Source organism: Solanum pennellii, chromosome 1 (genome assembly GCF_001406875.1).
Source record: "Solanum pennellii chromosome 1, SPENNV200".
Taxonomy (NCBI): Eukaryota; Viridiplantae; Streptophyta; class Magnoliopsida; order Solanales; family Solanaceae; genus Solanum; species Solanum pennellii.
The window spans coordinates 47,637,129-47,650,736 of NC_028637.1; the positions used below are offsets into that span (position 1 = coordinate 47,637,129).

The 13,608-nt window shown below is 33.8% G+C and overlaps 2 protein-coding genes and 1 pseudogene across 2 annotated transcripts; all 3 read right to left on the reverse strand.

The window, feature by feature from the left end:
• Nucleotides 1–2,823: 2,823 nt before the first annotated feature.
• On the reverse strand, nt 2,824–4,586 carry LOC107020779 (annotated as a pseudogene).
• Nucleotides 4,587–5,106: 520 nt separating this feature from the next.
• On the reverse strand, nt 5,107–5,784 carry LOC114075196 (glutamic acid-rich protein-like). Its single transcript, XM_027913505.1, has 2 exons — nt 5,559–5,784; nt 5,107–5,429 (listed from the first exon to the last, which is right to left on the reverse strand). Exons 1-2 carry the CDS (start codon nt 5,782–5,784, stop codon nt 5,107–5,109), a joined length of 549 nt encoding a protein of 182 aa, XP_027769306.1.
• A 304-nt stretch (nt 5,785–6,088) lies between these two features.
• LOC114075197 lies at nt 6,089–8,622 on the reverse strand. Its single transcript, XM_027913510.1, has 2 exons — nt 6,470–8,622; nt 6,089–6,398 (listed from the first exon to the last, which is right to left on the reverse strand). The coding sequence occupies exons 1-2, from the start codon at nt 8,620–8,622 to the stop codon at nt 6,089–6,091; spliced, it is 2,463 nt and encodes an 820-aa protein (XP_027769311.1).
• Between the last annotated feature and the right edge of the window lie 4,986 nt (nt 8,623–13,608).

Consider the following 13,608-nt stretch of genomic DNA (forward strand, 5'->3'; position numbering starts at 1 on the left):
TTGGCAAAGGCAAGGTGACTCTACAGGGTTTTGTGGATGCTGATCTTGGTGGGGATGTTGACTCGAGCAAGAGTACATCCGGGTACATTTACACCATAGGTGGAACAGCAGTGATTATCCGTCCAGGCTTCAGAAGTGTGTTTCTCTTTCATCTACTGAAGCTGAGTATGTGGCAATAGCTGAAGCTGGGAAAGAGATGATATGGCTAACAGATTATCTTTAGGAATTGGGCAAGAAGCAGAGCGAGAATATTCTTTACTCAGATAGCCAGAGTGCCATACAGTTGGTGAAAAATCCAGTCTATCATTCGAAGACAAAGCACATCATAAGGCGATACCATTTCACTCGCGGGGCAGTGGAGGATGGTGATATGTGCTTGGATAAGATAGAGGGTGCAAAGAACCCGGCAGACATGTTGACGAAATGTGTTGATGTTGGGAAACTGAGGTTATGTAAAACCTCGGTTGATCTTCTGTAGTTGTTGCTACAGATGTTGCGGTGCGGTAAAGATGTTGATGATGAAGAGATCTTTTTTTGAGAATGTATTTTTTGGATGACCGCGTCAGTCTCCAAGTGGGAGAATTGTTAGGTAGTGGAGCCTGATCTATTTTAGGTTTTCCTATTTATTTTCTATTTTCGGCTTTCCTATTTATTCTCTATTTTAGGTTTTCCTATTTATTCTCTGTAACCAAAAATACTCTGATTTATTAATATAAATATACCTCACCGCCGTGGATGTTTACTCACGGGGTTTTACCACGAAATATTGGGTTTTCTCTCTCTCTCTCTCTAGATTTCTCATCTCTTTCTCTTAAAAGTTCTTGTGTTCTTCATTCATCTAGTGTGTGTGCGTGAATTCGATCCTAACAATAAGTGCTCAGGTACTTTTTTATGAATGTTCTCATTACTATTATTATTTTATTTTACAAGCCGACAAAGGCTGGACGAATGCTACAATTAGATATGATACCCAAGGTTTTCTCACTGGTACTATAAACACATACTAGCTATGGATCAACTTTCACTTTTCAGAGGCCTATTTGCATAACACGTGTTTTTCCTGCAAACGATATGTATACCAAAGCACTTGCCACTTTTTCTAATACCCAGATGACCAGTTTTTCTCTCTTCAACTTTCTATCATTTCCCCTTTTTGCGTTTTCACGTAGAATCTGTTTGGAAGGATATCACAATAATTAGATTTAGTGTAATTATATTAATTATTTTATTTAGTTAAATAGAATAATTATTTGATTACTAGTTAATTGGTGAAATTGACAGAGTAATTATACTCTCTTATGTGAATTGCTGGTAATTTAATGTAATTATCAGCTGATTATTTTTTAATTTCTTTTTTTTATATTTTATTTTTAATTTTTTGTTTTTAATTATATTAAGTTCTATTTTTATTTTTATTATTTTAAAACTTTCTAGAAGTTTATCTTTTATTTTATATTATTATATTTAATTTTTTCTCGTTCTTAACTTTATCTCACGTGATTTTATGTAATTTTTTGTATTTTGTCTATTTCTTTATGTCATGCTTAGTTTTTTATTAGCATAATTTTCAAATCAAGTTAGAATTTATTGTTAAGTAAGGTTATAGATTTATGTTTTTTTGAAAATAATTAATAAATCATATTTATGTATACTATGTGTAAATTTGCTATAAAAGTATTATGTTAATTTTTTTTGAATTTATAACTTATGTTATATTTTCAGTTTTAGTAATATTGAATTCACATTGTAAGTCATTTTTTAATTAAACTTGAGAATTTATCTTTTTATCAAATATTTATTAATTTATAACTTATTATTTATATATTAATCTTTTTATCAAACATGCATTTCATGATATTTATAGAAACTTCGTACCTTTAGTTTATATGATCAATTCAATTGAAATATATTAATTTGAAAAAATATAAATCAATAATTTTTCCATAATATTAATTAAGTACATATGATTATTAACACTACTAAAAAAACGCCAAAAAGAGACCTCACGAGGTCTCTTTTCGGGAAAAAGAGACCGAAAAAGAGACCTCAACGGTAGGTCAGTAAAATGCAGGTCACTTTTTTAAAGACACCTCATGAGGTCGCCAAACGGAGACCTCACGAGGTCACCAACAAATTATCAGATTTTTTTAAAAAAAAGAGACCTCGTGAGGTCACTATTGTATTATTTAATTTAATTTTATATTTTTTATATAGAGACCTCATGAGGTCACTATTTTATTATATTATTTAATTTTATATATTAATAAAGAGACCTCATTAGGTTGCTAAGATATTATTTAATTTAATTTTATATTATTTTAAAAAGGAGACCTCATGGGGTCTCTTTTCTGCATTTATTTTTTAGCGACCTCGTGAGGTCTCTATAATGAAATTTATGGAAACTATAATGCAAAAAAGAGACCTCATGAGGTCTCTATAATGAAATATCTGGAAAAATTAATGCAAAAAAGAGACCTCATTAGGTCTCTTTTCTGCATTTATAAAATAGAAAATGTTAAATAGAGACCTCATGAGGTCTCTATAATGAAATATCTGGAAAAATTAATGCAAAAAAGAGACCTCATGAGGTCTCTTTTTCCAGCAAAAAACTGGCAGCTAATTGTTATTTCTGCGGCTTCTCATCACCTGTCATTTTAATTCAGTACCCAAATCAAGCTCAAAGAGCTTCCAAAAATCAATTGAAGCAATACATTTACTAAATATTCTCTTATCAACTCAATTGCAACTCAATTCAACATAATTATATATTAAACAAAAACCATGATATCCATAAGTTATATAGTACATTGCAACGTTATCATGTATTCACAAAACAAATAATTCCCATCACAAAATTATAAAGTTAACAAAATGATCCATAAGTTAACTATCACAAGTCTAAACTTCACTAATGTGGTAGTGTGTTTGCCACATAATCATCACTTTCTTCATCACTACTAGACTCATGTGTCATATTTCTTTGTTGATCATACATTGGATATTGAGTAGGTTGAGATTGAGGAGGTCGAGGAGGGAAAGTGACATCACCAGAACAAGGGGGAACCCCTCCTGAAGCAAGTAATGCATCGAATTGAGCCTTAAGACCCGCAAACTGTAATTCCAACCGCCTTTCCCTAGCCCGTGATTCTTCGGCTTGGCTAGATAGCTCAACAATCTTTTTCTCCATAGCCAAATTTTTCTTCATCGATTCATCATGATTTGAACTATTTAGGCCTTCAAACTCAGAAGAAAATTCACGAAAGGTTTTATGCGGCATTCCATATGCATACCCATATCTACTCGGCCCACAAGTCAAGTCTAACCAAACTCTCTCATCCTGTTCTTGAGTAAGTTGCACTCGATTTTCTTCCAGCAGAGTTTGTTGTAAATCCTCCAAAGCTTGAAGATATCGATTCTAAATTGAATGTTATCATATGAGAATATAAATTTAGAAAATAAGTAATTATTTTTTAAAATTAGAGGCTTACATAGGTCACTTCAGCTCGCGGTTCAACCTACACGTCTGGATCTTCAGGATTTTTCTTCTTTCTAATGTGTGTTGCCTTAAATGCCACAGCTTGAGTTACCGGTCTTCCTAGTTCCTTTTCCTACATGAAATAATAAAGTTATAATCAAGAGTAATTAAATATTAATACATAAAATATATAAACACAAAGAAAAATGATACACACCAATTTCCTCCTCACACTTCCTTGACTTTGAGCCCCACTTGTGTGTAGAGAACCACCCTTAGTAGATGATCTTGCCTTTTTACCGATCTCACTCACCTGCTTAAATCTTGGATCATATTTCCAATGCACAAGTAATTTTGCCCAATCCTCCGGTAGAACCCAGCTAGGTTTGTTATTATCTCTACGAGCTTTATTAAACAAACTAGCAAGAGTATGCGTAGCTTTCTTGTGAAAGTTTGCACAAATTTTGGCCTCATGTTCCGGACGCCAAGCACATTTTTTCTACAATCAAAGCATAAATTATTTTATTTGATAAGTATTAATGAATACAAGTATTTTAATAGTGTTAAACAAATAAATTCAAACATACCCTGAACTCCAAAAATATTTGTCTCTTGAGATTGCTAGGGAACTTGCCCCATGTAGGATAAGCATCTCTATAGAGTTCTTTGATTGCCTGAGAAATGATCCCCACAGCATCATCTGGATTGAAACTGTAATACAAAGTTTTAACATTTACAAGTTAAAACAAATAGAATTAAATCATATAATAATAAACATACCATATTTTTTAAAAAAAACTTACGTGTAGCCTTCAGGCTCAATGACAAGTCTATTATGCATGTCCCTCATGCCAACTTGTGTATTGTCATGACCAGGTGTATCTGACTGATTTGTGGTAGGAGTGTTAGGCTCAGAACTATTACCTTGAATGCGAAGACTCGACATCATAAGTTGTGAAGCAGATGATGATGATGGCTGTGAGTCTGCAGGGTTGTGAGTATTAGTGCGAGAGACACTAGACGTTGGTCGATTCTCCTCTGGAGGCAAAACATTGTATCCATGTGGGGTAGCATTCCCTGATGTGGTCATCATCAAAGGTACCTGAGGGGGCGGCTGACTATATTCCAGTGGTGGATGCATATAGGTCGAAGGAGGATTAATATGTGGAGGCACGGTCGGCCTAGAATACCAATGTGGCGGAGTGTCTTTTGGTGGGAGAGATGTTGTGTTGTCTGATCTTATATGTATACCTATTTGTTGTCTACTAACGATACCTTCTTTTTTTTTTTTCTTTTTGGGGCCATTATCAATATCTTTATTCTTACATTTACCTGTCATCTAATTAGTAACAAAAACATTCAAGTCAAAGGTTGTTAGATATTGAAGATATGAGAGACAAACATCATCCAGTAGCTTATCTAGCAGTTCATCACTTTTAAAATAAAATAAAGCCACAACCACAAGTACAAAATAATATGGAAAACAACATCCAACAAAAGGCACACGAGAACATATGAAGTTGAACTTATTGAAATTAAAACAAAAGGCACACGAGGATAGATTAATAAATTACTCTATGTATCGTTAATAAATCTATAAAGCACTCAATACGGAGATATAATGGTAATTACTAATCCTCCTCGTTCTCATCCTCATCCTCGTCCTCATTATCATTCTCATCCTCATCCTCGTCCTCATATTCATCTTCATCCTCATCATCATACTCATACTCATCCTCATGAATTGTTGCATTTGCCCCTTCATTTGTTATTTCTTCCATATCAACCTCTTCTAATATGTGTTCAGGATGCTCTAAATCATTTTCTAATTCAATATCGACGGTGTGGTGAACAGTTGACGAATCATCATTTTGGTATGCAACATCCAACACGTTTTCAACTTCCACACGGCCCATGGGTTTGGTTTTAATAACCACCCACCAATCAGCTTTATCTGGACGCAAGGGATAAGGAACATAGTACACTTGCTTAACATTTTGTGCAATAATAAAAGGATCATAAACTTCATATTCCCTTGTGTGCTTTACTTCAATGATATTATATTATTTGATTTCTCTCGTACCTCTTTTTGGAGTTGGATCAAACCACTTGCATCTAAACAATATAATTTTTTTTGTAGGCCAACCGGAATACTCCATTTCCAAAACCTCATTGAGTACCCCATAATTATCAACTCCATCTAGATTTCCATCACCACCTTTTACCCAAACTCCACTATTGTTAGTTTTTTTATATTTGGAGTATTCTTCAGTAGTGAATTTAAAACCATTAACAACATACTTATTCATTGAATAAGTCTTGATGGGTCCCCAAGAAATGTCCTTCAAAAATTGGTCAAATTGACCATTTTTTGTGTCATAAATCTATAAATATTTAAAAAGTAAGAAATTAGCATCAATGAAATATAAATTTATTTAATAATAATAGTATTATGAAAATATTATAAGGCTTACTTAATCTTGAAACCACTTTGAGAAATTCTCAAATACTCTTTCATTGCCATATAAATGCACAAAGTAACTGTCAAACAAGATGGATATTGAGTTAATTGTTTTGTCTTGTAATTACATATTTTAGTGAGAACCCAGAAACTTACTCAACAAATGGTTTAACTTGTGGGCAATTCAATAAGACATGTGTAGATGCAGACTGCAACTCAATGGCACTAAGATTCCTCCTTGTGCGTTTTTTTGAACCTTTGCCTGGTTGATTGAAGATTGATAGTGGCTTCATAGTCTCACCACCATCGTCATGGCAATTGGGTCTATTTTGAAAGCATGACACAATTCTTTTAAAGTAATAAGAACCAAAATTAGTTATCTCCCTACCAAGATGGAATTGAACCATTGAGCCTTCAACTCTATGATTTTGTTTCATGCCCCGTTTAGACTTTCCAATAGTCCTACATTATACATTGTTATCATTGATTTAAACAACATATTAATATAAAAATATTAATAGTTAAATATTTACCTCTCAAAAGGATACATCCATCTATATTGAACCGGACCTCCAAGGCGTGCTTCATGCACTAGATGTACAGGAAGATGCTCCATCACATCGAAAAATCCAGGTGGAAGAATCTTCTCCAATTTATTCGTAATTACAGGAATATTCTGATCCATCTGAACTAGGTTGTCTTCCCTTAACGTATTAGAACACAAGTCCTTGAAGAACAAACTGATTTCAGTCATAGGTTTCCAAATTCTATCAGGCAAGCCACTAAATGCAACGGGGAGTAATGTTTCCATGAAGACATGACAATCATGACTTTTCATACAATGTAATTTTCCATGCTCCATATCAACACATTTTCCTAAATTTGAAGCATGTCCAGCAGGCATCTTAAGTTGCTCGACCCATTCACAAATTTTACGCTTTTGATCCCTTGTAAATGAATAACTAGCCTTAGGCTTGAAGAACTTGTTGTTCTGTTTCTCTTGCAACCATAACTCTTTTCGCCTGCAATATTCAGGTAAGTCCATTCTAGCTTTAACACTATCTTTTGTCTTGCCAGTGACATCCATTACTGTGTTAAATAAATTATCAAAGTAATTTTTTTCAATATGCATGACATCAAGATTATGTCGAAGAAGATTGTCCTTCCAATACGGTAACTCCCAGAATATGCTTTGTTTTGTCCAGTTATGTGCAACACCATATCCATCAAATTTATAGGGTTGTTCTTTTGCGACCTTNCTGAATGCATTTTTCATACTCCTAAACTCATGATCCATTGGCAAGAACTGTCGATGACAGTCAAACCAAGAATTTTTACGACCATGTTTCAAAGTGAATGATTTAGTATTTTCCATACAATGAGGACAAGCTAAATTTTCCGCTGTCATCCACCCTGACAACATTCCATATGCTGGAAAATCATTAATAGTCCACATTAAGGCAGCCCGCAAATTAAAATTCTGCTTAAGAGACACATCAAATGTTTCAACCCCTTGAACCCACAATTGTTTCAACTCATCAATCAAAGGTTGCAAGTATACATCAATCAATACTTTTGGATTCCGAGGGCCAGGAATGACACAATTGAGAAATATATATGGACTGGTCATACACATCTCGGGTGGAAGATTATATGGTGTTACAAATACAGGCCAACAAGAATATGGTGCAGCAGAAACAGAATGTGGCGTGAATCCATCTGAACATAAACCCAATCTAATGTTACGTGGTTCAGCTGCAAATTGTGGATATGTTCTATCAAAATGCTTCCAAGCCTCTCCATCGGATGGATGACACATAACTCCAGGTGGTCCTTTATGTTTATGGTGCCATCTCATATGAGGAGCAGATCTATTACACGCATACAACCTCTTTAACCTTGGTATAAGAGGTAAGTAATGCATCGCCTTAATATGAACTTTCTTCCCACTAGCTGTCTGCTTATAACGACATTTTCCACAAAACTTACACGATTCTAGATCAATATCATCCTTATAGTATAACATGCAACCATTTTCACAACAATGAATTCTCATCGATGACATTCCTAACTTTGATACCAACCTCTTTGCCTTATAGAAATTATCAGGTATCTCTAGATTTGGGTCAACTAAATCATGAATAAGGTCAATCACAGAGTCCATTGCCCCTTGAGGTACATTCCAATCTGATTTGATACTTAATAATCTAACCGCAATAGACAACTGTGAGTGTGGACAACCCTCATATAAAGGCCGTCTAGCAGATTCCAATTTTTCAAAGAAAATTTTACATTCAGCATTAGGAGCTTTTTCACCTTGATTAACAAAATCAAAATCAGAATGCACACCAAAAGCATCTTGAACCATGTCATCAATTCTACAGTTTTGTGCATTAGAACTCACATTGCTACTACTTTCACCAGCAACATAATGTTGGAATACATCAAAGTTATTATCAATTTCTCCATGACTAGTCCACACAGTGTATTCTTTTTTAAACCCATTTCGATAGATATGAAGCTCAACAGCATCTGGTTTTTCATAATTCAAACATTGACATTTATTACAAGGACACTTAATCATACCACTACGTTGAAAAGGATCTAATGTCTTTGCATACTCCACAAAACCAATGACACCTTCTACAAATTCAGGTCTTAGCCCCATTCGACCAAAATTAGTCATATTATACATCCAACTACGATCCATCTACATAAGAATCATAAATTAAATTTGTCAAGCACTAACACAATAGTTACAAATTTAACTTATTAACCAACTTAACAAATTTCTAAGTCTAATTAGTCTAGTTTTAACTAAATTCTAATACTATAGTAACAAGTTTAACTTATTAACTAACTTAACAAATTTCTAAGTTTAATTAGTTTAGTTTAACTTAATACTAACACGATAGTTACAAACTTAAAGCTAAGTGTCAACACTAGATGGACACAAATTGATTTTCAAAAGAAAATCAATTTTGTCATCAATAGGATCAACTAGTGTTGGTACTTATGCTTAACAAATAATTATTTCTAAAATTTAAAGCTAAGTGTCAACACTAGATGGACACAAATTTATTTTCAAAAGAAAATCAATTTTGTCATCAATAGGATCAACTAGTGTTGGTACTTATGCTTAACAAATAATTATTTCTAAAATTTAAAGCTAAGTGTCAACACTAGATGGACACAAATTGATTTTCAAAGAAAATCAATTTTGTCATCAATAGGATCAACTAGTGTTGGTTCTTAAGCTTAACAAATAATTATTTCTAAATTTAAAGCTAAGTGTGAACACTAGATGGACACAAATTGATTTTCAAAGAAAATCAATTTTGTCATCAATAGGATCAACTAGTGTTGGTTCTTAAGCTTAACAAATAATTATTTCTAAATTTAAAGCTAAGTGTCAACACTAGATGGACACAAATTGATTTTCAAAGAAAATCAATTTTGTCATCAATAGGATCAACTAGTGTTGGTTCTTAAGCTTAACAAATAATTATTTCTAAATTTAAAGCTAAGTGTGAACACTAGATGGACACAAATTGATTTTCAAAGAAAATCAATTTTGTCATCAATAGGATCAACTAGTGTTGGTTCTTAAGCTTAACAAATAATTATTTCTAAATTTAAAGCTAAGTGTCAACACTAGATGGACACAAATTGATTTTCAAAGAAAATCAATTTTGTCATCAATAGGATCAACTAGTGTTGGTTCTTAAGCTTAACAAATAATTATTTCTAAATTTAAAGCTAAGTGTGAACACTAGATGGACACAAATTGATTTTCAAAGAAAATCAATTTTGTCATCAATAGGATCAACTAGTGTTGGTTCTTAAGCTTAACAAATAATTATTTCTAAATTTAAAGCTAAGTGTCAACACTAGATGGACACAAATTGATTTTCAAAGAAAATCAATTTTGTCATCTATAGGATCAACTAGTGTTGGTACTTATGCTTAAACAATATATTATTTCTAAATTTAAAGGTAAGTGTCAACACTAGATGGACACAAATTGATTTTAAAGAAAAATCAATTTTTTCATCAATAGGATCAACTAGTGTTGGTACTTAAGCTTAACAAACAAATTTTTCAGTAATTGGAGCAACTTGAAAACCATATCTCAAATTCATAACTGAATGTTAACTTCAAACTCAAGAACACAAAAAGGGGCAGTACCAGAATGTGAAATCAATTGAAAACCAACAACAGAGCTGGAACCATCTCTCTCAGGACCCAAAAGAAGCCCTTCTGACACTTTCTTATTTTCAGCAATTGATGAACCATCTGAAACTAAACTTGTAACACACAAAGATTGAACCTTTTTGTTTCTTCGTCCCTTCAATAACCAAGAAAATCCCAAACCCACTTGTCTTTCTACCCTCAAGAAAAAAGTTAACACTAGAACTAACTTATTTTCAAAGAACTAGTTTGTTCAAAAAATTTAACTGGAGTCAAAGGGATGGGAACGCTGCTGCTGAGGCCCGACTGCAAATGGCGGAGATGGAGGCGGCGTGACCTCCACCTGTTGAGGCCCGACTGCAAATGGCGGAGAGCTGGCGGCGGTGGAGATGGAGATGGAGAAGACGACGCCGGAGAGAGGAGATGACGGTGGAGATGGAGATGGAGAAGACGACGCCGGAGAGAGGAGACGGAGAAGATGACGGTGGAGAGGAATGATGAGAGAGAGAGGGACGATGACAGAGAGAGAGAGGGACGACGAGAAAGAGAGAGGGAAGAAAGAGATAGCTATTTTAATTTTGGCTAGGTTTTTTGTTTTGTTTAAGAGACCTCATGAGGTCTCTTATTTTTTAACTCTTTAATTAAATTAAAATTATTATTTTTAATTTAACAAGTATAGACCTCGTGAAGTCTCTAATTTTATGAGGATTAGATTAAAAATTTAAAATTTTTAAATAAGTCAGGTAAAAAAAATTCATTAAATTGACCTTACGAGGTCTCTCCTATATTAAAAAAAATTAAAAGATATTAATTCAAATAGCGACCTCATGAGGTCTCTTATTATAGACCTATTTTTGAGGTCTCCTTTTCTAGGTCTCTTTTTGGCCTTTTTTTAGTAGTGTAAGTAATATATTTTCAAAAAAGAATATATCTCTTAAATATTTAATTTAATATTATTTATAATTACATTGTGACATTCAATAACTAGACATGTAATTACACTGTGAAAATCAAACAGGTCAATGTAATTACTAAACTCTGTTATTACTAGGCTGGTAATTACTATCCCAGTAATTACACCTATTCCAATTAGCAGGCGGCTTTCCAGACATACTGAAGAAACCTTATCCCTAGAACAAGAACCAGGTTCTTGTAAGTTGGTTTTAAGACAGAACACAAACACTTGTTAAATTAAAAACCTTCCTCAATCAAGGAAGGAAAAACCTCGTTTTATTAATTCAACTAGATGATTTTATGATTACAACTCAATAATCAATAACTTCACCTCTACACAACTCTCGATTAACTATAATCGACTACCTCTACTATCCAAAAGGCCAAACCCACCTTTTGTTACAAACCTCACCAAAACTCAACTTCTACAAGAAGCCAAACCCACTTCTTGTACAAAGAAACGTAACTAATCAACTCAACAATGAATCAAGAAAATAGTTTTGCACGTTCAAGACTTTCTAACTCAAGAACTTCTTGAACTTAGCAACACTATCGATCTTCAAGGCTTTTACTGAATGTCTCTCGCTTTTCTCTCAATGTAAAAGTTGTGCCTTCCTCTTCTGCGTTTGATCTCTTTTTATAGAGACTTCTCCTACCTTCTTTGTGCCTTGAATCCTTATCAAATAAGGTAAGGAAATCGTAATTGTAGTTAAACAAGGAGTACTGATTTTACCTTTTATTGTACAATCCTTTCTCTATACAACTTCCTTACTTAATAAAATATATTAAGGTTTCCTTATTTGTATCAACTTGTATTTTCAGCATCTTTAGCACTTGTACATTTAATTGTTTAATTTTGGCTGCGACAATTAATTCTGATAGCTGCTTGTTACGTCAAATCTGGCAAACTCCTTTATCCATATATTTGCATTTCTTGTCTATCATCAAAACACTAATGTGATTGTCTTTGTAGAATTATAGAATTATCATATACTATCATATTCCCCCTTTTTGATGAAGACAAACCTGTGTGATGCAACATATAATAATCTTCCCCCTTTTGACAAATCAAAAAGAGTCCAATAACCGCTAAACAAAACCAGATAACATCCACAGCAACAATAGAAGCTCAGCCAGTTGAGCAAAAAAAAATGTTCTAGCAACACAAAGAGAAATATCAACACAGAGTTAATAAATCAAAAAGAACCAGGTGCAAACAAGATGCTTTTCAAGTTGAAGATTGGCTAGGCTTGGTGGAGGCAGAAGCAAGCATATCAAGTACTCTATCAACCCATGCATTGTTAGCAAGTTGCTGCTGCACCAACTGATCTTTCAACCTATGAATCTCAGCATTTGAAGTATGAAGTTCAGCACGCAAATTCTTGTTTTCCAATTCAAGAGTGGCATATTTTTCTTCTGCCACTTTGAGTTCCCTGAGTAATTGAGCAACAGGACCAGATGAACGTGGAGAAGCATTAGCAACCTGCTCCGATACCATGGGAATGCCACAATCAGCAAGAATAGCTTGAGTAAACATATCTGCACGAGTCAAAACCCTTCCTTCTCCCAGTGGTACATCAAACGCATTAAACACTCTTGTAAAAAGATTCCCAAATGCTAATTGATGAGAACCAAGTTGAGGATCAACGATTCTAGCAAAGTGTTTGATGATCAGTGTGGGCCAGTCAATACGCTCTTTACATTCAAAAGAATTCATAAGTACCATGTCCCTTATAGAAGCAATGTGACGTTGGTGACACCTGGGTAATATTCCTTTGTGTACTATTTCAAAAAGAAGCTTATGAACTGATCCCATGATACCTTTTAACACAGTCTGTGCCCTAGAAGTGACTCTTCCTTGAGAAAACTTGGCTGGAAGACTAGAGTGTTAATAATAAACCCAATGATAATCAGTAATACCCACATATGGTATGTGTAAAATTTCTCCAAGCTTAGTTGCATAAAAAACAATCTCAACTCCCTTCACACTAGAATATACCACATCCCCTTCCAAGATCTTTAAATTTGTGTAGAAATCTACTACTTCTTCTTCATAAATCAGATTAGGTTCAAGAAATAGCTCCTCCCACCCCTGAAATCGTAGTAATTCACAGACCTGCTTGACTATGTGATACGCTCAAACCTACTTCTCAAATAAGAAGTAAAGCGGTCGTGTAAAGTAAATAACCCAACTAGTGAGGTAAGGATCGTTCCCACGAGGAAAATAGTCTAGACTTAACTTCAACCTGTTATTACTATTGTTTGGTCAATGACTTCCTTGGAAAGTAAAAACAATAAAAGGGGGGTTTCTATTCCTAAATGAGTGAAAATAACTAACAAAATTGAAAGAGACACTTAACAGCTTTGAATGTTGGAGTTTAATCAATTAATCAAAATAACTAGGGTTTACGTGTTCCCCACAGGTTCATAACTTGATAATTCTAACTATAACAATTCTTTCCTAGTATCTTGCATGCAAAGTGATAAGTTATGTATTTCTAAATCCTTGGTCCGGCATCTAGAAAAT

Bases quoted from the DNA above. Each gene is read 5' to 3' on its own strand.
- LOC114075196 (XM_027913505.1), bottom strand. From the start codon at position 5,784: ATGAATAAGTATGTTGTTAATGGTTTTAAATTCACTACTGAAGAATAC. The intron at 5,430-5,558 runs GTACGAGAGAAA...CCTTGCGTCCAG, and splicing joins TGATCCAACTCCAAAAAGAG to ATAAAGCTGATTGGTGGGTG.